At 43.4% G+C, this 25,937-nt stretch overlaps 1 protein-coding gene across 1 annotated transcript in view; it reads right to left on the bottom strand.

Moving 5' to 3' along the window:
* Nucleotides 1–25,937, bottom strand: part of GLIS3 (GLIS family zinc finger 3) — an 868,281-nt gene that overhangs the window by 795,939 nt on the left and 46,405 nt on the right. The window contains exon 2 of the mRNA XM_069228373.1: nucleotides 3,044–3,519. Within this exon, the coding sequence (XP_069084474.1) occupies nucleotides 3,044–3,416 (373 nt within the window). The 5' untranslated portion in view covers nucleotides 3,417–3,519. The remainder of the gene's footprint in view (nucleotides 1–3,043; nucleotides 3,520–25,937) is intronic.

Here is a 25,937-nt window from a genome sequence, read left to right as displayed (position 1 = left end):
ATGTATAACTGTATTGTACTGTACTGTGTTGCAACATCATGCCTCACACCCCTGTGAAAGTTCAACATGCTTCCCAGGGTCGTGTTCATTACTACTCTCTTTTTGTGCATAGCTCGCACTAGTTTACAGTGTGGCTTAATTCGGAATTTTTGTGTTTCGTGTGAGGTGTCTCAGTCTCTGCTATGTTACCCTCGATAGTGGTAGCCACCGACCCTTGAAGATAGCTACATAATAGCCTAAGGATTAAGAGCATGTGGTAATCACAGTGCCTGAATAGGGCAGATCTGTGAAGTTACCTCTTAAAATGTATTGCTCTCAAATAGTTGATGGCAGAAAGCACATTGGGGCATATTTAAGAGCCCCTAGTGCCATTCCAATGCCACATTAGTGTCATTTTTTTATTCTAATGTGAATTTAGCAGGCCAAAAACACTGTGCCATATTTACAAAGTGGCGCAATGCATGCATTGTGCCACTTTGTAACCCCTTGTGTTACATTATGCCTGCACAAGGCATAATATATGCAAACTGGGCATTCCCCAGTTGGGGGGAGGGGGAAATGGCAAAAGGAAATCTATGAGATTTCCTTGCGCCATTGTTTTCAGCACTTTTAATGCCTGCTAAGAGCAGGCGTTAAAAGGAGGCTTCCTTTGCTTGTAATGGGCCTCTGAGTGCTTTGCAGGATTAGTGTCAGAATTGTTTACGCTAAACCTGCAAAGCGCCAGACTTGCATCAAATATTCAGATGCTAGTCCCCTAACTATTGCCATGATGTGCCATATTTTAAATACGGTTTACACATAGTGGCGTTACGGGGGCGCTAAGAGGTGCAAGAAAAGTGGTGCTGCACTGTGTGCAGAGTGACTTTTCTTAGATATGCCCCATTGTTTCCTCAGGAGGTGGCCTTTGTATTTTCAATTGCTTTGTGACATATTTTTAGATGTTCTCAGTCTCCCTGCATTTTCCATCACCTGGCCTCAAGCTGCCGAGGACTGTAAGGGCCTTTATATCTCATGTATGCCAGAGGGCCTGGTGCGTTTATATATGAAATAAGGTACTGGACCCATTTGGTTAAACTGCGTTCACTGTATTTTTTTACACAAACTCCCTCATTTTCCATTGACCAGGCAGGCAAAATGCAGATCATTTTTATCTCATGTGATAACAGGCTGTCTATACTGACCCCCTTGGTGTTTTCTTTTTGCTGAAGACTTTGGGATAATTTTTTGGGAGGATGGTACCGGGATCACAATAGCCAGTCGAATGTATGGGTCCCAGTGGCTTCATAAGTAGGAGACCAAATTTTCCTGAGAACTACATTCAGCATGTGGCCTCCACTGTGTGCAGAGGATGAAATACATTGGGTGAAATTCAAAAATAATATGTAATCAATATAGTATTTGCTGTTTTTTCAAGGCTACAAAATAAATTCCATTACCAGATCCTCCAAAGATTATTTTCAAGGATCCCTTAACCAACTAGGTATAGTGGTTTGAGAGCTTGCCATTTCTTTTCAGCCCTTTAGAACTGATATGTTAGTGCCAGTTTTACCACTCGAGCTACGGTCTGAGTGAGGTATATGTTATGACTGAAAAGCATGAATTTGCCAATATATTCCAAATTTATATGGTGTATCACTGTGAAAACCCTGTTATAAATGGGATGTCTGATAAATTAACAAATCCGGTCTATTGTTTTCATGTGCTTTCATTATTGATATGCTATGTTATATTACACTCATATATATGGCATGAATTATGCCATTAAAACGGCTTTACAAGGCTACTCAGTTCTGTAGCTTCTCGCCCAAGTTTTGAGGATTTAATTAAAGAACAGAGTGAGTTTGTGGGTTGTAGTAATTGGAAGGCAGTATAAGGACGTTTTCTGGGTCATAATCAGATGTTTACCAGCTGGCTGGGTATAGCCAAAGGCCTTGCAAAATGTTTATATGCTACCTGTGTTATTTGGCTTCTGCAAGATTGTATGTGAGAAATAACTAAACGAAGTAATGAGTGCTGCTGTGGAGGCTTGAAATCTGTGTGTTGACTTATCTGGAATGTGTATGTTGGGATGTATGATGTTGAATAAAGGTATGTGTGCTGTAAAGGTGAATTATTTTGCGAGCACACGTATACGTTTAAATAGTACATCTGTATAATATTCGAAGTGTGTAAGGTATCTAATGTGTTGTAATGACGGTTTTTAAGAGTTGTATGTTGAGGATAAGTGCTTGCTTGTAAAGAGCTTTGTCTAATGGAGGTTGTTGTCGTTTTGAGCGTATTTGAGGCCGCCACAAGACATCTGTTAAGGGCATAGCTGTATGAAGTTCTGTTCTACCGTACTGAGGGCTTTAAATTATGGAAATGGGAAGGTAGCCCATCATAAGGTACAATTAGGGCTTCGGGTGTCTGATTACTCTCTATATCTCTTTATCTTAACAGGTGGCACAGTCAGACTCGTTACTCATCTTGCACGTTGCTACAACAGCTTAACTCGAGTTCTCTGCATAGTCAGCGTGTTTTACTTCGGCCCTACTGAGTGCTTGTTGTCTCAAGAACTATGATGGCCAAACCCTAAATCCAAGCTATGTTTGTCTCTCCCAGGATTTCACACAGTTTGCCAAGGTTTACCTATATTTTCCATCCTTCCCAACTTCTTTTACAGGTACCTGACCTGCGACTCATTCAGTTTTAATGGGCAGTTACTGCTGTATAGTACACCTTTTCCTTTGGTACATTTATTCAACACAGACTAAAATAACTGCTTATGAAATTAATGAGTTAATTGCCATTTGACCAAAATGATGAGGTTGGTACTACATAACAAAACACCTTACTTGTCTGTGATAGAGTCACACAATTATTCTTTTCCATTTCTGTCACTCAACTTTATTGGAAAGAAAGTGTCATAGCAACCACCATTACCCAATGCAGTCGGATAATGTGGCAATTAAATATATGCTAATTTCTGTTCATCAGCAAATAAGGTGTGTGTGACAGACTTAAATCACAATAACCATAAAATTAACGGATAGCTTAATCTTACCTTTCACACTGCTCACTGGGAGGGTATTTCCAAACCCCTGCTGCTTTGGTTTTGAGCATGGCTGTGATGGATGTCCAAGAGGCTGAGGTACTTGGAACACTGGCTTCCCATTTGTTAAAACTTGCCTCCAGGGGCTGAGGGCGGGAAAGTGGATGGAGCCATCTGCTGAGGTGCTCTGAGGGGTGACACCGCCCACCATCGGCATCTTTAAATACAGGTTTCCAGTGGCTGGGCTGGGTGTGCTGCTGTTGGATGACGGGCAAGGTGTCCCGGCATGAACTCTGATAGGGGGAATTTGTTGCCCGTTGATCACACCAGGGCCTTGAGGAGTGCCAGAAGTTCGGTGGTTCATGTTGCATGACCTCCCATTCATTGTCCGTCTGATATTGTTATTAAACTATGCTGCAAGGACAAACTTTGGGTGTACCTCCAGTCAGTCACAGTCCCACAAGACACTCATTTTGTGAGTGTAAGGCCTGAGGATGAGAACATATGAACAACAGAAGACATTAGAATTGGCATTGGATATTCTGCACACTAAGAAGAATAACATTTTAATAATGACTGAGGGCCTGATTTAGACTTTAGTGGTTGTGGGACATCTACCAAAAAGTGTCAGTTGTCCTGACCACCCTACGTAGTGTATAGATGTCTATGCACTCTAAATACAGTGGACGGGGGGACAACCACTGCTTAATGACAGATGTCCCGCATTGGCCCAAACTCCAAATCAGGTCATAAATTCTCATTAGTTAGGCATGGCCAATAATTATGCGGTTCTTATTACTCAATACTCACAATAACCAGTTAATACATAAACATGCATGCTCTCACGCCGCAACACTGGCCAAGACAGGCTCTATACTAATGTAGGTAGTACTGGATTCAAATCTTCAAGAGCTTTGTGTTTTGCCTATATGAGCATGAAAGTACTAGCCTTATTCCATGACCTTCATGATAATCTTGCATGGAGTAACTGCATTCTCATAGTTAGCCTGCTATATCATAATATGCCCTGTTTCTAATGGCATATTTATTAATGTATGTATGTAGCTTTAAAAAGTAACTCATGCCATGCATAAACTGAGACCTTTTGTGTGCCTTCGTTACATAGGAAATCATAGACTACACTGAGATACTGAGAAATATTCAGCTGCGAGGTATTTCATGCAAAACTCAAGAACCTTTTTAAATTTTATAGTTCCAGTTGTCGTTCAAGTGATGTGATTAGGAGATGTGGTTCAGTTGATCATTTGCAAGTGATGGGGTGAAGATACCTGTGTACCAATCAAAGCATTTGACCAAACAATGTGTGATTCTGGAATGTCAATTGATTTCACTTGTCCACTATGCTATAAATATGACTAAGGTAAAAAATAACTATCCACGCTACTCCCAGAGTTACACACTTCTATAATATCTCAGCTTCTTCAACTAGGTTTCAGTTTGACTCCACACAAATACAATACCATTCTGTGTACAGCAACTCATGTTTGAGATGCTCCTAAAGCAGTAAAAGTTCTCCACTACTCTTTGCAGTTAGGTTGGTTCAATATTAAAAACCATAAAATAACGCAGTCAGTTCACCATGTATCGTTTTCCACTATTGACTGCATAAGCACATCACAAAGTCAAAAGGCTTGTATACAAACAATATTGCTAAACACTTGCATTGTCTTTTGATCTTGGATAGATAAGTTGTGCTGTCTCATGGTACAGATTTTATTTTGCACTGTTGTGCTCTATTCAGATCAGTGAAATAACGTATACCCTTCAGCCCTAAAGCTTTATTCATTGCAGGTAGCAAACTGCCTCATCGAGTTCCCTATAGGGTTCGGGAAGTAAGACAATGGCTCCGCACCAGTCATGTACACCCTAATAGGGCCAAGCAAAGAAGTCTAGCAGGTATTCAAATGCAAAACACCGCCATTTCGTTTTGTTCCCCAACACTCTAAGGCCTCGATTACAAGTGCTGAGTAGGATTTGGTGCTGTTTGTTGCAACCGGTGATATATGAAAACTGAGGTTTAGGGATTCGCCAGGCGTGATAAATAGCATCAGCTACGAGTTTGTCCATAAAAATTGCGTGTAAAGTGGATTTTGGAGTTTTCTGCACTAAAATTCACGTCATCGTGTTTACCTGGCTTTTTTCCTGAATTACATTTTGCAAGTTTGATCAGAGGAACTTAAAAGTGAAAAATCTAGAGGGAACAAAATTTATCGCACAACCTGTAATTGTGATCCCATTGCAAACGCTTGTTTGCACTGGGGTGCAGTTTAAACAGGCAATCATTACCGAAGCTTAAGAGTGGGTGGATGTATATGGGAAAGTGAGGGGGGCGGCAGAGGAAGGCAGAGAACCAAAGTATGAGATAAGAAGCAAGGGTAAGCCTCTTCCCTGCTTACCCGTGGATTGCTCCATATTTCCCAACAAAGGGGTCCTCAAATGCCATACATCTGTGATCAGGAAATACAAGAGGCAGCGCCCATACAGAATATTTATACTTCAGAGACCTACTTTTTTTCTTTTTCATGCAGCACTCGATGAAAGTGCATGTGGTTTCTAGATTTCTTACTCTTTACCATACCTCAAACTCACAGAGCCAGGGGGTTCCTGCATTCCACATATTGCATGAAAACACATGCTTTGACACACAATGGCTTTATGGTACTAAAGGAAGGGTCATCTGCTACATTCGCTCAACTGTCCTCTGGGGCAGGTGTACTTAGCATGATACTTCTTCTAGAGTCCCATAAACCTGCTGCCTGGGTGACAAAGCAGAGGACCTAATGGCGTGCATCCTGTGGAAAGTAAATTAATCCTTTGCAAGCATGTCCCTTCAGGTTTTGCCGACTGAGAGGCATTTAAAAACTAAACTACATCATTTAAAAAGATTGAAAACGTTGAATATGATGTACACTGTTGAGATACCATAAGATATATGTTTGCCTTTTCACCAGTATTTTTAAATGTTTTTTTCTTTTACGTTTCTGAGCAATACTTTACAGACAGACATTGGGGAAGCCATCACTTCTACACTCATTAGATAGGTGTGACCATTGGCTTTACAACTGCTTATTCACCTTGGCACCAGTAGTAGTCTAGACAGCAAACAATTAACTTCATTCTTCTCGTTGTGTTTAGGACAACATTGGGAACACTTTTGTGGAAGACCTCATACAAAAATAACTCCTACAAGGTTGGCAGGTGCATAATGTAACTTAAGATTATGCAGGCCTTGCAGTGAAGGGGGTGAGTGTTTGAAAAGTTTCAACACTCCGTCCATAATCTGTTTGTGTTGCTAAAGTTGCCCTAAGTGGGAGGGTATGCCCAGACGTGGGTCCCTTGCTCACTGTGCCACTGGATTCAAGCTAGCTTGGCTGATGAAGGGTGATACCCTAAAACTGGTCCTAGGATGCTTGTTTCCGGTCCAGGGAGGACCTGGCCTGGCAGTTCGGGCTGGACTGTTCCCATGGGGAACAAGGTCAAGATGGACTTGCATATGGCTGGATCCAAACTGGGGTGGCATGGTGAGCAGAAGAACGGTGGATTAAACCCAGATCTGTGACTGAGGGTGAGCGTTTGAAAAGTTTCAACAGTCCGTCCATCATCCTTTTGTGTTGCTAAAGTTGCCCTAAGTGGGAAGGGTATGCCCACACGTGGGTCCCTTGCTCACTGTGCCCCTGTATTCAAGCTAGCCTGGCTGATGAAGGGTGATACCCTGAAACCAGTCCTAGGATGCTTGTTTCCAGTCCAGGGAGGACCTGGCCTGGTAGTTCAGGCTGGACTGTTCCCATGGGGAACAGGGTCAAAACAGATTTCCATATGGCTAGGTCCAAACTGGGGTGGCATGGTGAGCAGAAAAACAATGGATTAAATCCAGATCTGTGACTGAGGGTGAGTGTTTTAAAAGTTTCAACACTCTGTCCATCATCTTTTCATGTTGCAGTGAAGGAGCGCTCCCACACATTGAATGGCCTTTTACATAGCCAGACTACCCTATAACGAAAGTGGAAATTTCACAAAAGGCACATGCTTCTGAAAGGCAGGTAGGTTTCAGCAGTCAGTTGCAAATCAAGATTTACCCAACATTCCCCTCCCCAACTTTGGGACATAACATACCTCCAAATTACTGTTTACATCTGCCTGCTCCAAATCGCACTCATGGACATTGATGCAGAAGTTGCATCTGAATGCCGCCAAGGGTGGACTTGTTTGTAGTACTCCATATTTACCTGAAAATCTGATGGGCTTGCAATGCTTTATATGTGCTCTATGTCAATTAAAAAAAAATAATAATAGTAATAAAAAGTTTTATAAAACAAAGATTTACCTAATAAGCAACTCACATGGAATCTGCTCCCGCCCTCTCTACCTTTCAGATGTTTACATTTAATGCACTGTTAACTTTTTCGGGTTGAGGTACTAACTTGTGTTTCTTCTATTTTGCCCTTGACACAAGCATAATAGAGTGTATAGACTGGTTTACCACGTTACCCTAGGTAGATTAAGCTGACACAATGTAATTAAGGGCATTATTTCCTTTTTAAAGGTCTATAATAACTTTATACTAAATATACAATAACCCACAACCCCTATCCTACGACGTAGAAATCCTATGCACAGGCCAGAAAGCACTAGACTGAGAAACCTTATGAATAGTCACAGTAAGTCATTGCCTAACCCAGTTTCATGCTATTTTCTCCTCCAATCACAGTGCAGATGTTCAGAAAAAAATCCCAGAGCCAAGGAGCTTTACTGCATTTTTAAGTGTTCAAGAGTAGGTCAAATTAACAAACAAAAGTATGCATACCAGTTCAGGGGGTAGATACTACTTAAAAGGGCAATCACAAACGGTTTATTTCAGGAACACTACTACAGTCTGGATCACTTCATGTTTGGCTGTTAATTAACTGCTATTTTTAAGGGCAAGACAATGGCTTTTAATGTACATAATCCTGTAGATGTTTTCACATCACGCTTTTTGACACATAAATCTGACATAATTGGTGATTGTTTGCAAATACTTCATTGAAGTGCAAAACATAATAATATACTGTATAAGCAGAGAAACAATATATTTAATTTATCCACAAATTTAAAAATGAAAGCAAAATTATAATATGAGACACTTTTTGTTAAACAGCTTAGCACAAAAGTTATAAATTAAGCTCCTAAATTTAGATAATAATAACCCAGTGCACATAATGTGTTTGATTGTTTTGCCACATGATGACTTAGACAAGACAAGCTGCCGGCTGACATCTAAACTACTACAACTGAAAACATAAAAAGTACAGAGAAGACAGGGGACAGTAGAGGCTCTAGAACTCAGGTGACTGAATTTCTTCTTTGGATTCGTATCCCATTCCTTTCAGCTGTAGGGGAGGACATATAGTTCAACAAGAGCCCAGGGTTTCCGGACTCCCTATGGCAGTTATGTGATGAGTTAATACTTTTACCAGTTAAAGGTTTTAAAAACACACAGAATTATTCTTACCTTCCTGAAAACAAACTCCTGTAATGAATGTGGGTTTTGAAACCGATTGACGCCATTCACTTGATTGCTCATTTAAGATATGGAGATTTAGCCAGGTAAACCCTCCACCATGCCCACACAGGCGGCAAACCACATGCACTCCGAGTACTCCACGATATTACTGACACTTATAATCTTAAAGACACTTGGCATTTTCAACACCCCACTATTCCTGGTCACACTTTCTACTCCGCACCACATGCAGTATGGACATGCTTAGATTATTGGTTCATATCCGCTAGGGCTGCTCCATGGCTTGCAGAAATGTAACATCTTCTGGCACACTCTTGCACCATGCTCCAGTGAGGATGGTGATGAAGGTCATCTATGAGGGCTCGAAAGGTAGTGGTGTTTCCCGAGTACTGCCCTTCTCCATACCGTGTTCCGTTTCGAAGCTCCATGACTCCATTCTTGAATATTTCAAGATTAACACTGGCTCAGTTCACAATCAGGCTATGCTATAGGGCACCTGCAAGGCCTATATATATGGAGTTTGTACCTCCAAACATGCCGGCGTCCTTAGAACAATCCGCAATGACCTTACCCGCATAGAGCCAGAACTCGTGATATAAATAGGGCTGTCCCCCAGCAGCTTGAGAATCGCAATGACCTTGCCCGCATAAAGCCAAAACTCGGTGATATAAATAGGGCTGTCCCCCAGCAGCTTGAAAATCACCCCTACACAGATGCTCTGCCTTAGTAGCAGAGTTCCATTCACTGGCTGACAAAAATACTGCATATCTGGGCAAATATGCCACAGCCCGCAGATACAGGGAGGGCAAATGCCCGGGCCATTCTATAGCCCTCTCCTACACCCTAACAGAGGTCCGGAATATTTCTCTGAACTACACTTGGAGGGAGGAGAAAAGATCTCCTCTAACGAGGATGTCATCCGCGAACTACTTTCATACTACAAGCACCTGTATTCCTCTAGGCTAGATGGTGATACTGATGCACAGAAGAAACACCTAGAGAAAATTGCAATGGTATTGATTACCCTAGCACAGTATCGATTCCTGAGTGAGCCCATCTCTGGTGAGGAGATAATCCTAGCTATTGACTCCCTCTACGGCTCAAAAGCCCCAGGCCTTGGTGGCCTCACAGGTGCCTTTTGCAAGGTCTAAAAGCACCTGCTGGCTCCACATTGGTTAGAACTGTATTTTGAGGCTCTCAATAAGGGACACTGACTGCCTTCACTGCATGAGGTGCTTATTACCCTCCTACTTAAGCACGGCAAGGAACCTCGTCTTTGTACCTCCTACGAGCCACTTTCCTTACTCAATTTTGATATCAAAATCCTAGGTAGTAGCTAACAGGCTCTCCCGACTGATGGATCAGATCATCCCACCTATCCAAACCTGGTTTGTTACCCACAGGTCCACTTCCCTCAACCTGCCTACTATGTTTGCAGTGCTCACTAGAGTTTCCCCGAAGATGCAAGAAGCTATCGCATTATTGGATGCCGAGAAGGCATTCATTTCACTCCAGTGGCCCTTCGTGCATGTGACGGTGCAGAAGTTGGGGCTCCCTAAAGGCTTCATTGCCATAATCATGCTGCTTTACTGTGACTCAGTGGCTTAACTTCAGGCCAATGGCTCTGTATCTGAAGCTTTCGCCATAACCAGGGGTATAATCCAGGGCTGCCCCCTATCACCACTATTATTTATAATCAACATGGACCCTCTCGTCCGCCACTTAGGAGAACGCCTTATGCACTGCGGCCTCCAATTTCGCCTCAGCGCCTTATATCCATGTAGGCAGACCATATATTTTACTGTTTATGTGCCATCCCTCCATTATCCTTTGAAATCATTAGATTTGGTGGCTTCTCTGGTCTACATATTAACTGGGTGAAATCAGAGTTATTCCATCTAACAGACATCACCACACTCCTGCCGTGTGAATTTCTACTCAAGTAGTGCGAGGAGTCCACTAAATTATTGGGTGTAATTTTGCACCAGGATAAAGAACAGGTTATTTGTCTTAACTATGGCCCTGCCATTGACAAACTTACAATACATATTGAACAATGGCTCCGTCTTCCCCTATCCATAGTGGGCCGCATCACCATTATCAAAATGGTGGCCCTTCCCCTGCTTCTTATATTTATTTCTAAACATACTTATACCCCTTACCAATTCCTTTTTCTCCACCTTAGGGAGATTGCTGCTGGGACTGATATGGGCATGTCGTAGGCCATGGGTTAAATGGGACATCTTGTTCTACCATATGAATGAGGTGGACATGGGGTCCCAGATTTTCAAATACATTATCTTGAAGAGCAATGTCAATTCACATTTTACTGGTTTCACCCAGATGTCTCGCTCCCAAATGCTAAGCCTGAACATGATCAAGCGGGATACAATCCCCGGGGATCTCTCCTAACGCAGGTCCTTAAACTGGACCCTTCTGATACACAGATATTGTTCACCACGAGCTGGGCGTGGAAGAAACTTTGCTGTGACCTGGGAAATGGCCTCCTGTATTCCCCTGCACTCCCCCCACCCATAACTCATGGCTGCCATTAACTCTGGAGAACGTGGCCCAATATATGCTGGCTCGCCACAGACTACAGAGGATAGGCAATCTTTTCCCTGACAGCCACGTTCTCAAACATACAGACGACAACAGTTTTACACATGTATTTCACATGGACCATTTTCTACTCTAGCAACACATGGCACCTTATGGACACATGTCCCCTCCAATCGTCCAGCCCGGGATGATTTCACCCTTTTGACATTATTGATATCAGACACAGAAGGGAACCGATTGGTCTCTAAACTTTACCGCGCATGCATAGTTCTCAGGCATAGACATGGCACAAGCATAAGGGCGTCATGAGACCGCCACTTGGACAGTCCTCTTACAGGCAAAGAGTGGTACTATTGCTGTTCACAGACAAAACTAGTCTCGCCCAATCACCAACACAAATTCCTTAATTTCAAGTTCTTACACAGAGCCTACATAACACCCAGCGGCCTGGCCCGAATAGTTCCCTCTAGATCCTCCCAATGCCCTAAATGCAGCGGTCAAGAGGCTAATTTCTCTCATTTGACGTAGACATGCCCACATATCTGCACATACTGGACTGAAGTGTTCGACTGCCTTTCCAGAATGACAGAGACGAGGCTCGAGCCAGATACACTGCTTGCGTTTTTGGGCTATGTAGCACACGTCCCAAAAAATATTCGCTGATTTACTGCCACAGCCTTACTCTTGGCTAAAAGAGAGATAGCATTGCACTTGGGCAATGACATCCACCCCACCACCAAGGCCTAGATAAGCAGCATGGTATACTGCAACATGACGAGTGATGCTTATGCAACAATAACTCCCTCTACTGCAGGGCCAAAAGACACCTGGCAACCCCTGCAAGACTATTTACTATCTATTGAACCAGACGACCAAAGCACTCCTGCTGCACCCCGCTGCACCCCTCTTCTCCTGAATGTGATCTGCACCGCACTCTCAAGGCCTTGATCCGTGAAAACGGGTCCCTTCACACACCCCCATATAAGCCGCCAACCCTCACCTTGATCCCCCCACCCCGAATGACAACCACACACTACTCCTTGTATGTTTCTGGACCTTGATCCTACTACTTCCGTACTATTATGATGCAGTAACAAGTATTGTGCACTGTTCCCCCTTGTGGCTTTTGGATGTTTTTGTTTGTCCTGCCGTTGCAAATAATAAATACCTTGCTAACATAAATAAGCGTGCAAAACATCCACTCAATAGGCCTTTAAAAGGCGTTTAAGATGTCCTAGAAATTAACTTTATAATTCTTGCGTGATGTATAGTTTTGGATCTATGATATAGAAATATGGATTACAAGTGTTTCCACAAAACAGTATTTTGTCTTCATATTCGAAAGGGTTCTGCGAGTGTCTCTGCTATAATATAAGATATAATTTTCTGCAATGCAGAAGCACAAACAGCTTAGGTTTACCACTATGGGCCACCTGATAGCTTGAACAATAGCACAATAAGAGGCAGTACTGTAAGCACTTATTTTCTGGACTGCAGGGGTGAACTAACAGCAAATTAAATAATATCCTTGCCGTGAATGTAACGCACCAATGTCTATCAGACATGCGTTGAATCCTGATGTGTTCTCTAATGCATTTTAAATATGTTTTGTTCTTTGTAATGTCATCACACACGTTTCATTTTTAATCATATTTTACAGTGTACCTAGAATTAAATACACAGAGAAAGAGCGACTTGACCATTAATGGACCACAATTAAAAAATATATATTTCTTTAAAGTCAAAGATCGGAATCCCAGTGGTGATCATCAGACAGTGACTTCAGGAAAGGTAATCTTAGATAGCCATATATTTTAAAATGTCACATTCCAGCAAAACGTTATTAAATAACAGAGTAGGTTTCAAGAGATTTCTCGGTCTGGGACAGTAATATAGAGCGCCAGTCCTCTGCCCAACACAGGTTGGGTTTATGTGTGCAGTGCATCATCTTGCCCAGAAATGGTGCCCTATCGTTTTTTGGTCTATTAAATCGTGTCCTGCAATACACATCTTTGAATAGCCTATGGCTATGGCTCTGAGTCCTCCTGTGTCCACCAGCACCAGCATCCTCATGGCCTGGAACCCCCAATGTCAACCTCAGAACCAATGACTTTCATAATTGGGTCAAAAAGGGATTCTTTGCTGTCTGGCTGTAGAGAGATGAGTTTGTTTGATTAATATCTTTCTGGCTGGGTGTTGATGACTTCTGAACGTGTAAAACACAGTCTGTGTATAGTGGAATTGATCCACCTGTACTCCAGGAAGAAGGTTTATCCCTACTTGCAGGGCCAATTTATTTATCAGGGCAACTCAGCATAAAGGTGGCCACTCCATCGAAATGATCTTCCTTGGTGCAAGTATCATGGAAGAAGGTATGAAGCTTATTGAAAGGATGTCACAAGATGGGAGCTGCCAGCCAACTATCCTTGCCAGTCAAACTTCACAATCTATGGAAGCAGAATCTTCGCAATGCATTCCATGAGCCCCCACAAGCACAAGATGTAACATCCATCTTCTGTAATGAGCCAGTGCTTCAGGGACAAGCATGAGTCCCGGAACTCTGCCGTCAACCTGGCCAAGGGTCAGCTGTGGTGGCCCTGTCTGCGCTCCTCACCCAGTATCATTTTTAAGGCATATGGCTCCCACTGCACTAAAAAAGAGTTACAAATATGGCCGCACTCCAGTTTGAATATCTTCTCTCTGGTAGATTACATTTGAACTGGCACATGGGCTGTGTTCTGGGGAAATCATATCCTTGCCGAAGTAAAAGATAAGGCGGTTAGTCATTCCCTAAAATGACTACGCTGAAATCATCTCATCAGCTATAATCTGAAGCCAGCTCAATGCTTCGGAGTACAAACTGTGATGTATGTTGCAATGAGACATGCGAGCACTGCTTGACTAACATCAAACTTTCTTTTGGAAAGAAATTAAAAATAAATCTGGTGGTCGGCTATTCATAATAGCTTTTAGCTTTTTCACTGTGAAGTTCCATGGTGCACTCGGCAAATAGTGTAAGGCTACTGTAGTATGCTGTGTGTTCCCATCCTCTGCATGTCTGAGCTCGTGAGGTCTGGAATGCTGACAGGGAATGATGTAATACAGAGTTGGTGTGTGGCACTACCATCACGTCTGTACACCAACCTTACAACACTTATGCACACAGCACATATAGTCACGGATGCCCAGTCACTCATTAAGACATAGAGAGAAGGGGAGCACAGGATAGATACTACAGCTTTAATACCATAGCATGAGTAAGGCCTGCTAAAGATGCAGAACCAGCTGACACCGCCGATTCATCCGAAAATCCCCCCGACCTCCCGGATCAACCCCCTTGCTTAAGGCCATTAGAAGCTTCATGAAAAGCTTCCCTCACCCCCACCGCTCACCAATTAATGAGGGTTTCCTAACGCGTCTCACATCACATACTTCCTACTAGCTCTAGGGATCCATGCCATTTGTGGGATGAAACAGGTATAATTAGTTTTCTATTGCCCTGCTTCCAATGGACCACAAATAAAAGAAGCACTTTCAATGGAGCCTCTGTTTTTAAATCATTTAAAACGCACAGTTCCTTATTGTTGATTCCTGGTAGCTAAGAGCCTGACATGGTTATGCTACACATTCCATTGTCAGTGCCTGCCTGGCCTGATTGTAGGCACTTGGTCCACTTCCTCCCCCATACTCATAACTACCATCTGTATGCCTGCTGTTGGGTGTCCACGAAATGGAAAATGACTTATATTCACACAGGGGTCATTGAATATCCTGTATACTTTCAAAGCATAAATAATTAAGTTTGTTATTGGAACTGCACTTGAATCGAGAAGGTGCCGAGACCTGGGTGTAACTTTTAATTTCGAAGAAAAAGCCTTTCAAATCCTCAATAGCATTATTAATCAGGTGGAGATGATCAATTATTTACCCCTGCATTTGTCCGCCCACAACACCAGATTTAGGTCTCCTACGTCAAGCATATGCTTTTGCAGTTTAAATTCACAGTAGGATTTAAAGTCCGGCCTAGCCACAAACACACGTTCAGAATTTCTTTAAGTCAAGCTGATGACATCACCGTTGAACTGATGTACCTGTCACCGGTAGCAGTCAGTTCCTTTTACTGTGTTGTGTTTCATATTTCAACATGCTACACACAGCAGGAGGAACTGACTGGGTGTTTTCTGTGACGAGGCTATTCCATAACAAGATAGGCCTTATAGAAGCTCTTAAACGGGGCTGTTAGAGGGAAAATTATGTCAGATTTAATCAACATTCTGAGGTTATTGTGGAATTAAATGTTGTTTTTGAATAGAGAAATACCTAACATTGGGAGTTCGTGGTTCCTGCAATGTAACCGGAACACTTTTTAGTGAACAGCCCTAATGTTAAAGTCCAGCTCTTTATACACTTATTTCAGTCTCCTTTAATTCAGTTCACTTTCAGTTATCTAGCCGAGCAGAAGGAAACTAAATGTGTCAGATACATGATGGCAAGGCACTGGTCACAAGTTGTGACCAAGATTTTGGCGACTAGTAAAGATTTTTAAGAACCAAAATATGTACTTATAGGTCGGTTCTAATACGAAACCTGGAGGACCGGAATCTGACCTGCTCATGAATATTAATGAGGTAAGTCACAAATTGCGACTCACTATGATTGGATGCCATCAAAGGTACAGTGGCCTGCTGGGTTCAGGGAGGCCATCATGTCTGTGATCGCATTTCAATAAAGTACATTTTTTTAATGTAACTTAGTTTCCTTAATGGTAACCTGCCTGCCTTTAAAACAAGTTTACTTATCTTTGTTTGTTTTAGAGTTCACAGTGGTTCAGTGGACAGCTGACTACTCCTAAACAAACTTTTTGTTAACAACCATGTCACAAATTGGGTTACTGTTTGAGGGAGGTGAACCCTACTCATGCAGCAACCACATCCTTGTCAGGGTGAGGTCACAAGCAGACCCTAAAGTAACCTGTGCTCAACCCTTTGGTAGCTTGGCACAGATCATTTAGGCTTAACTCAGAGATAAAGTATTTGTGCAACACCTCAAACAGTAATAAAATGGAAACACCACACAAAGGACCCCTTACCAGATTACAAAAATAGAGTAAATTTTAAATAAAACAAGACCAGAACCGCAACAATCTAATCAATAGAATTAGAGAAATTAAGTTTTAAAGATTTAAGTGAAAATAGTGTCAAAACGCACAAAGCTCCAACTGTAGCTATCTGGTTGCGCCAGACAAGGATAAAGTCACAAGTTCCGGCTGACCGTGATGGAGCACAGGCCAGCTGCAGTGACCCAGTTAGGTCAGCTCAATAAGAGTACCTTAAATCCTGGTTGTGGAGCATTGCAAGGTCCCGGGTTGAGAATGTGTTGCGTGGCCGAGGCAATGTGAGGTCTGAGTCAAAGATCAGTTGTCCAACATCGGTTCTGAGGAACTGCGAGGCTGCAATGCAAGGTCCTGCATCATCATGGAGGAGGCCATTAACGAGGATAGCATGCAAAGTGAAATTCTGCGTTCAGGATGCATCATGTACTGTGTGGTTCCGGAGCAACTGCGAGGCTAGTGATGCAAAGTCCTGCATCATCGTTAAGGTTGCTGTCGATGAGGGGCTTGCGATGTGGGGGCCTGTGTTGGGGATGCACCGCACAGCGCCAGTTCCAATGAGCTGTAAATTGCGAGGTCGATGCACAGTCCTTGCTTTGGAAGAATCCTTGCAGCGTGGTTCTGCTCTGGGTTGCTCTGCACCAGTTCAGTTGGATCCCCAAATGGGCAAGCATGCCACCTTCAGGCCAATTTTCAAGAATCCAGGGATGTAGGGGCACCACTTGGCAGGGGAAAATAATTCACAGTTGCAGAGGTCAGGTGCTGGTTTACAAAAGACTAGCTCTTGGAATCACTCTAGTGGTCCTGGGTGCAGGTTGCAGGTCCAGTCCTTCTCACCCACCTAGGCAAGAGGGCAGCAGGTCAGCACATCAGACAGCAGTCCTTCAGGGCAACAGTCAAGCAGAGTGACAGTCCTCTCAGCAGCACAGCAGTCCTTCTTCCGGGCAGAGTCTTCCACAGGTCAAGAAGTGTGTTTGAGGTCCAATGTTTATACCCGGTGCCTTCTTTGAAGTGGGAGAAACTATTCGAGGATTCCCTTTAGGGTGCTCAGGTTTCCTGCCTCACCTACCCTAGCTCCAAACTAATTACAGGGGTATGCAATCCTTTGCATGAAGGCAAGACACAGCCTATTCAGGTGTAAGTAGGGCTGTGCCCAGCTCCGACCTCCCATTCCCCAAGTAATGGGCCAGCCAGGACAATTAAGCTCTCTATTGTGTGTGATTGTCTAGGAGGAATACACAAAGACCAAGTTCAAACTACACCTAGTCTGTGATGCAGAGATAGGCTGCAGGCACTAAATGACTAAAGCAGGAAAACTTTCTAAAAGTGGCATTTTCAAAATTGTAATTCAAAATCCGACTTTACCATAAAAGAGGATATTTCATTCTGATTCCAAAGACACCAAACATGAAATGTTTACCTGCTCTCATTTGGAAGATATCCTTTTCAAGTATAATAAGGTAACACCTATGTTATCCTATTGAAGAGATAGGCATTGCAATAATGAAAAACAAATTTAAGAGTTTTTCACTGTCAGGACATGCAAAGCTTAAAAGCACATGTCCTACTTTTTGAATATGTTGTACTATGCCCTTTGGGCTGTTTAGGGCCTGCCCTAGGGGTGCAATATGCATTAGAAAGGAAGCTATGGGAATGGCAGTTCAAAACTGCACACAGAGGTTGCAATGGCAGGCCTGAGACAGGCTGGTAGGGCTCGGTGGCAGAGTAAGTGCTGCCGGCCCGCTAGTACCATTTAACATACAGGCCCTGAGTATATCTAATACCTCTTTACTAGGGATTTACAAGAAAATTAAATAGGCCAACTGGGGGAAGCACACACAGTATAGCACTGATTAGCAGTGGTAAAGTGCACAAGTCCTAAGACCAACAAAAACAAGAGCAGAAAAAAATATAACTTGGGGTTATGTAATTTTTCAATGGTTTACGACTGCTATTTCAGTCTTAAACCTTTGATAAAGATGAATAGAATCACTATTTAGAAGGGACATCTATAACACAACCCTTGCAAATAGTGATTCCTTATCCATTTTCTAAATTAATTTTAGGAGCTGGTAATAATTTACTAAAATGTGTTTAGTACATTGCTAAAATTGCTCTTACTTATCACCAAAACCTTTAATTGTTTTGAGTCTGATGATCTAAACCTCAAATAAACAAATAAATACTCACTATTCCATTTCACGTAGTCTGTGATGAACTCCCTATGCAAGAACCAACTGGAATGACATCTCAGACAGTGCATCCAGTACCTAATCTTATCCTCATGGAGCCTGCCAAGAATACCTTCTCACATTATGAAGTCCTAGCCATTTTAATACTACAGGATCAATTTTGGACTATCAACTTGCAACAATATTGACTGCAAGGTATTGACCTGCATAATACAATCACAGCAAATATGTTTTGAGTTAGAATAGCAAATCTACACTCCCCTATGAATGTTCACCTTGACAATATTGTGCAAGTTGGTATCTTCCACTTTGTTTTGTTGTTGATGGACAATTTTGTTGTATTCGGTGTTGTGGCATAAAACATCCCATCCCAGCAAAGCCGGCTCAACTCCAATGGTGTGCTACCTCAATGGTAGCATCACAGTGCTGAATGCTTGAAGATTTTATTAAAGGACAAACGTATCAATGGTAACAGTCCTCCCCTCTGGTGCCACACATCTTTGCACCACCACATTTTCCCTGTTTTTGCCAAGGGATTGGTTTTCACACACTTTAAGAAGTTGTTCGGCTGTCTTTGTTCCATAACACCTTACATGCCTCAGAAAGTCATGTTGAAACGTTCTGCCTTAGTTATCCCTGTGTCCTGCAGCAAGAATGTAACAAAAGTGTTTTGTTTTACCTACTCTGGGGTCTGAAAGCATAGCTGATGGTGTCACCTAGCAGGGATGATGCATGCCCGAATTAAAACTAAATCATGGACTTCTCTTTGAAGGGCCCCACATTGAAACAAAAAGCCTTCACCCCCACTGAATGATTTCAAAGAAAACTATTATTTTATTGCAATATGAAAGTTGCACAGTCCACTGCAATGTTTTGTTATCTGTAATATGTTTGTACAAAGAATACAAACATCATTTGGATATTTAGGATAATATAGATTTAAACTTTGTGTTACACCAAGCAACAGATACTCGTCCTAATTAGTACAGAACATGCACAGGTCTCGTGCATGTCAGTATTTTGAGGGAAGTACCACTTGCGCTGCGAAGGTAGCCGTCTGTGTGGAAATTACCACTGAACAGATTTCCTCCAGCCCCCAATCCAGACACCTACGCATGGGCGGCTCCTCCTCAATGGCAGAAGAGCGTCGCCCCCCTGGCTAAGAGCCGGCAGCAGGAAAATAAAACAATATTTTAATGTTGTTTTATTTTCCTGCTGCTGGCTCAGCCAGCAGGTGCGGGGAGGGGTGGAGCTGGGGCACAGGAGTTTGTAGGGGGAGGAGGAGTGGAGTGCACTAAGTGTGCATGTGTGTTTGGCCAGCTGTCTTAGACCGGCCAAACACAGCCAGGCTGGAGAAACTGCACACACCCTAGGGTAGTGTCTGAGTGGCAGTCCAAGCCGTTCAGGCCAATCCTGAAGCTGCTTTCATGCTAGGTTTAGCATCAGAGCAGCACCAGGATTGCTGGAAACCATTAGAAGAGGAGCGAGGTGGCAGGAGGCGGCAGGAACAGTAAGTGTTTTCTTCAAACCTTGTCCCCATCCCCGTCACCCCACCCTCCCCCCTTGACATTTGCCGGGGCTGCTGCTGCAGCTATGTAAACATGCAAAATCTCCTTACCTGCATGCACAGTAATGCAAACACACACAGACATGTAATCCTGACCAAAGCCACAAATTTCCCACTTGTGCAGAGTACATCCCGGACCCTCATCACGTGCAGATTGCTTTTGATAAGCCTGGGCCTTCTATTGAGTTTAGTACAGATGAGCTTGTCACATTTTTCTACCAATTTGTGACATTTTAAGCAGCGAATTTGAATTAATGCAAAATATATTTTTTCAATATTTTCAGTTGTGCAGAACTTCATAAAAAGCAAGGTAGCTTATGAAAAATGTAATATGTACATTTGTGCAAATGACAAGGAGTGCATGTGACCAAACTGATGATGAGGCTTATTGATTAAAGAAATGTGACTGTATCTGGGCACACGGTGGTGCCAATCCAATTTTAGCAGAGGTGCATTGAGGCACACTTTCTTCACCGTATATCACCAGGTTTTGCTTTTTAATTCACAATGCTGTTCGTGCTTTTAAGCACATTTCTATTGTTAGAACATGGGTTGGTCAATACCTGGAGAGTTGGAACTGTGTCTGTTAGGTCGGATCCCTGTGAAAAAGAAAAAGAAACGGCGCAGGAAATTTCTTCTGCTGGGACTCATACTGGCTGAACGCAAGGATGTCCCCGGAATCCCCTAAAACTGCAGAATGACTGAACAATATGGCAGAGTGTGAAAATGGGGAGTAATGGGCCAGATGTAGGAAAGTTTTTGCATGTCGCAAACAGTGAATTTTGCTGTTTGCGACGTGCAAAAACCACATCGCGATGCCCAATCCCCGTTTTGCGAGTCGGTAACCTGGTTACCGACTCGCAAAACGGGACTACGAGTCGCAATTAGGAAGGGGTGCATTGCTTTGTGACTGCGAACGAGGTCGCAAAGCAATCACAGTTACCACCAGTGTCACATTGGTGGTAACCCATCTTCCCCTTTGTGAATAGCATGGAAAACATTTTTTCAGAGCAGGCAGTGGTCCATTGCCTGCTCTGAAAAAATGAAACTAAAACGTTTCGTTTTTTCATTTTGTAATGCATCTCGTTTTCCTTTGAGGAAAACGGGCTGCATTACAAAAAAAAAAACCTGCTTTATTTAAAAGCAGTCACAGACATGGTGGTCTGCTCTCTCCAGCAGGCCACCATCCCTGTGAGTGCTGCGAGTCGCAAGGGAGGGTCGTAAATAGCGACCCATCTCATTAATATTAATGAGGTAGACCTTTGCGACCCCCTTGCGAGTCGCAGATGGTGTCAGGGACACCATCCTGCATACTGAATTGCGACTCGCAAGTTGCGAGTCGCAATTCAGGAATTTCGTACATCTGGCCCAATGTCACATACGCAAAACAAGAAGTGACAACAATTAACTTCTAGATGATTTACAGGCCTAGGCTGGGATGCTCACTGAATTATTGGACTCTCCAGATGCACTACCTCCCTAAACTAGATTGTGGAAGTAGATTGGGGGAGCACCCACTGATGAACACCAGGGGAGACGGATAAAGGCCTCATTCATTATGAAAGTTGTGTAAAAGACATCTTTATACTGCTGTGGGTCGGTTTGGGGCGCATTGTTGTTTGCAAAGAACATGAGGAAGGGAGATTGTACCATGGGACAGGGAGGTGGGATTACAAATGATATAGTTCTATGAAGTGTCCTGTATGGTCGTAAAAGTATGCCATGTATGTTTCAACTATTGTACAAATGCAAATAAAAACCTATACACAAAAAAATCAATTGTCAGAAGCCATGCACCTGCAGGTTTTGGGTTTCACAAAGGTAAAGTTGACAAAACTGTGCAAAACCGCTACACTGTTAGATGGAGAATAAGACCATGAAAGATTAATTGACTCTGAGGCAATGAGTGCACGTGCTGCTCTTTGTTTACAAAGGCAAAAATTGTATGGTACAGTAGCTCTTTATTAAGGAGCATTAGCAAAGTCAAAATGTCTAGGTTATGGTGAAACCCTCGCTCCAGATCAATCAAGATACTGTTTCCACGTCCTGGACTTCTGTGTGACAGTCAAATGAATTCGGAGTGTTGTAGTTTTGTCTTAACCCCTTAGCTGCTGGGCCTTTTCCCCCCCAGTGCTGAGCCCTTTTTTGGCTATTTGGGGTAGTTCGCGCTTAGGGCTTCATAACTTTTTGTCCACATAAGCTAACCACGCCAAATTTGCGTCCTTTTTTTCCAACATCCTAGGGATTCTAATGGTACCCAGAGTTTGTGGTTTACCCTGGAGGAGACCAAGAAAATAGCCAAAATACAGTGAAAATTTTGTTTTTTCCAAAAAAATGGGAAAAAAGGGCTGCCGAAGAAGGCTTGTGGTTTTTTCCCTGAAAATGCCATCAACCAAGGGTTTCTGGTGCTGAAATCACTATCTTCCCACCTTTCAGGAACGGGCAGACTTGAATCAGAAAACCGAATTTTTCAACACAAATTTGGCATTTTACTGGGACATACCCCATTTCTACTATATTTGGTGCTTTCAGCCTCCTTCCAGTTAGTGACAGGAATGGGTGTGAAACCAATGCTGGATCCCGGAATGCTAAACATTTCTGAAAACTAGACAAAATTCTGAATTCAGCAAGGGGTCATTTGTGTAGATCCTACAAGATTTTCCTACAGAAAATAACAGCTGAAATAAAAAAATATTGAAATTGAGCTGAAAACAACAGCCATTTTTCTTTATGTTTTACTCTGTAACTTTTTCCTGCGATGTCAGATTTCTGAAAGCAATATACCGTTTTGTCTGCTGGACTCTTCTGGTTGCGGGGATATAAAGGGCTTGTAGGTTCATCAAGAACCCTAGGTACCCAGAGCCAATAAATAAGCTGCACCCTGCAGTTGGTTTTCATTCTATACTGGGTATACAGCAATTCATTTGCTGAAATATGAAGAGTGAAAAAGAGGTATCAAGAAAACCTTTGCATTTCCAAAATGGGATCAAGATAAGGTTTTGAGGAGCAGTGGTTATTTGCACATCGCTGAATTCCGAGGTGCCCATACTAGCATGTGAATTGCAGGGCATTTCTCAAATAGACGTCTTTTTTACACACTCTCTTATATTTGGAAGGAAAAAATGTAGAGAAAGATAAGGGGCAATAACACTTGTTTTGCTATTCTGTGTTCCCCCAAGTCTCCCGATAAAAATGATACCTCACTTGTGTGGGTAGGCCTAGTGCCCGCGACAGGAAATGCCCCAAAACACAACATGGACACATCCTATTTTTTTTATAGAAAACACAGCTGTTTTTTCCAAAGTGCCTATCTGTAGATTTTGGCCTCTAGCTCAGCCGGCACCTAGGGAAACCTACCAAACCTGTGCATTTCTGAAAACTAGAGACCTAGGGCAATCCAAGGAGGGGTGACTCGCGGGGCTCGGACCAGGTTCTGTTACCCAGAATCCTTTGCAAACCTCAAAAAGTTTTCCTCACATTTCGGTGACAGAAAGTTCTGGAATCTGAGAGGAGCCACAAATTTCCTTCCACCCGGCGTTCCCCTAAGTCTCCCGATAAAAATGATACCTCACTTGTGTGGGTAGGCCTAGCGCCCGCGACAGGAAATGCCCCAAAACAGAACGTGGACACATCACATTTTTTCATAGAAAACAGTGCCTACCTGTGGATTTTGGCCTCTAGCTCAGCCGGCACCTGGGGAAACCTAGCAAACCAGCACATTTTTGTAAACTAGAAACCCAGGGGAATCCAAGATGAGGTGACTTGTGGGGCTCGGACCAGGTTCTGTTACCCAGAATCCTTTGCAAACCTCAAAATGTGGCTAAAATACCACGTTTTCCACACATTTCGGTGACAGAAAGTTCTGGAATCTGAGGGGAGCCACAAATTTCCTTCCACCCAGCGTTCCCCCAAGTCTCCCGATAAATATGATACCTCACTTGTGTGGTTAGGCCTGGTGCCTGCGACAGGAATAGATCACACAACGGTCAATGTTGGTCCTTACGTGAGGCAGCTGTTGACCCTGGGGTGATCCATTCCTGACACAGGCACTAGGTGTAGGCACTCAAGTGGGGTAGTGTTTTTATCAGGACAGGTGAGGAGTCACTGGGTGGTAGGAATGTTGTGGATCCCAGCATATTCCTGTAGTTTGTGTGACAGAAATGCGAGAAAAATAGAGTTTTTTCTCAACATTTCAGCTTTGCAGGGTATTCTGGGTAAGAAAACTTTGGGGAATCCACACAAGTCACACCTCTGTGGACTCCCCCGAATGTCTAGTTTCCAGAAATGTTTGGGTTTAGTGTGTTTCTCTATATGGCCGCCGAATCCAGGACCAAAAACACAGGTGCCTGCCTTACAAAACCAGTTTGTTTTGCCATAGACAATTTTGATGTCTCCACAATATGATTTGGGTGGTGGAATTTGGGGCTGAACTAAATTGGTGAGCTCCCAAGAGAGCACTCTCTCTCTGCTTGCCGCCGCATTCACCTGCTCTCTGGGTTGGCCTAACCCACTATTACCCAGTTGCACGAACAGCTTGCGAAGGGACAGCAGGACTGTCCTCATCACCTCCCTCATAATGTACTGGAAGAGGAGTTTTCGAATGGGACTCCTCTGACTGAAAAATCACTCCCAGAGTCTGCGCCATTGTCCTATCCCTCAGATGCTGTCTCAGTCTCTGATCCTATGTCAGAGCGGTCCTCTATAACCCGAGTGCAGGCAGCAGTCATCCATCAAGATGCCATCTCTGCTATTGGCTAAACTGTTGCTCTAAAACACTAGCCTACGTAGACAGTCACAAAATCGATGGTGTGTGTGAGATACGTGCAACAGTAGAGGCCACCTTACCTGCGCTTCTTCCCTCAATCAGCACGTACTTTCAAGACACTCAAAAAACACCTTGTCACATACCATTCGTCACAGTCTTTAGCACCTCCTGCGCCCAGTCCAACAATCATTATTGGTGCTCCCACTCCCTCCTCCTCGGAATTCCTCATTACCACCCAGCAAAAGTGCCCTTCATCTCTCCATAGACTTTACTAATGTACTCAGCTATTTACATAAAATACAGATGTGCTCTTTGCAGTAGGCATATAAACCTTCTGCGCTTCTTTATGGCACTAAAACTGCCACTAGACAAGTCGGACCCTTTTCCCCCCAGGGAAACCACACACATATTGACAAAAGTGATGTATATATGACAGCCAACCACCTGAAACTCAACTCAAGCAAAACCGAAATAATCCTCTTTGGCCCTCACCAAAAAAACCTGGGACCCCCCATGGTGGCCCACCACGCAAGGCCCTGCACCCACCCCCGCCAACTACGCACGCAACCTCAGCATCATCCTAGACTCCTCCCTCTCTATGACCCAACAAATCAACGCTCTTACCTCCTCATGCTTCAACAAACTCCGTATACTGAAAAACATTAAAATGGATCCCCACAGAGACCAGAAAAACTGTCACTCACGCACTCATCAGCAGCAGGCTTGATTACAGAAACGCCCTCTACGCCGGCACCACTCTAAAACTCAAGTGCAAACTACACGCATCCAGAACTCAGCAGCACGACTCATCCTCGACCTCCACCGACACGAACACATCTCTCCACACCTCAAATCCCTCCACTGGCTCCCCATTGACAAAAGGATCACCTTCAAGATCCTCATCCTCACACACAAATCACTCCACAACACAGGCCCTGCCTACCTCAACGAGAGTCACCTTCCACACCCCCACACGAAACGTCCGTTCAGCTGACCTCTCTCTCGCCTCTGACCCCCGCATCAAACACACCACCACCGGGGGCAGATCCTTCTCCTACATTGCACCCAAAACATGGAACGCACTCACAACCCACATTCGCAAGACCCAAAACCTACTTCTTTTCAGGAAGGGCCTCAAAACCTGGCTTTTTGAACAGTGAACCTCCTAGCCCCTTTCCCTCCCCCC

This window comes from Pleurodeles waltl, chromosome 1_1 (assembly GCF_031143425.1).
Source record: "Pleurodeles waltl isolate 20211129_DDA chromosome 1_1, aPleWal1.hap1.20221129, whole genome shotgun sequence".
In the NCBI taxonomy this organism is placed as follows: domain Eukaryota; kingdom Metazoa; phylum Chordata; class Amphibia; order Caudata; family Salamandridae; genus Pleurodeles; species Pleurodeles waltl.
Note: the sequence above shows the minus strand (reverse complement) of the source record. Positions and strands in the feature narration are given on the sequence as shown.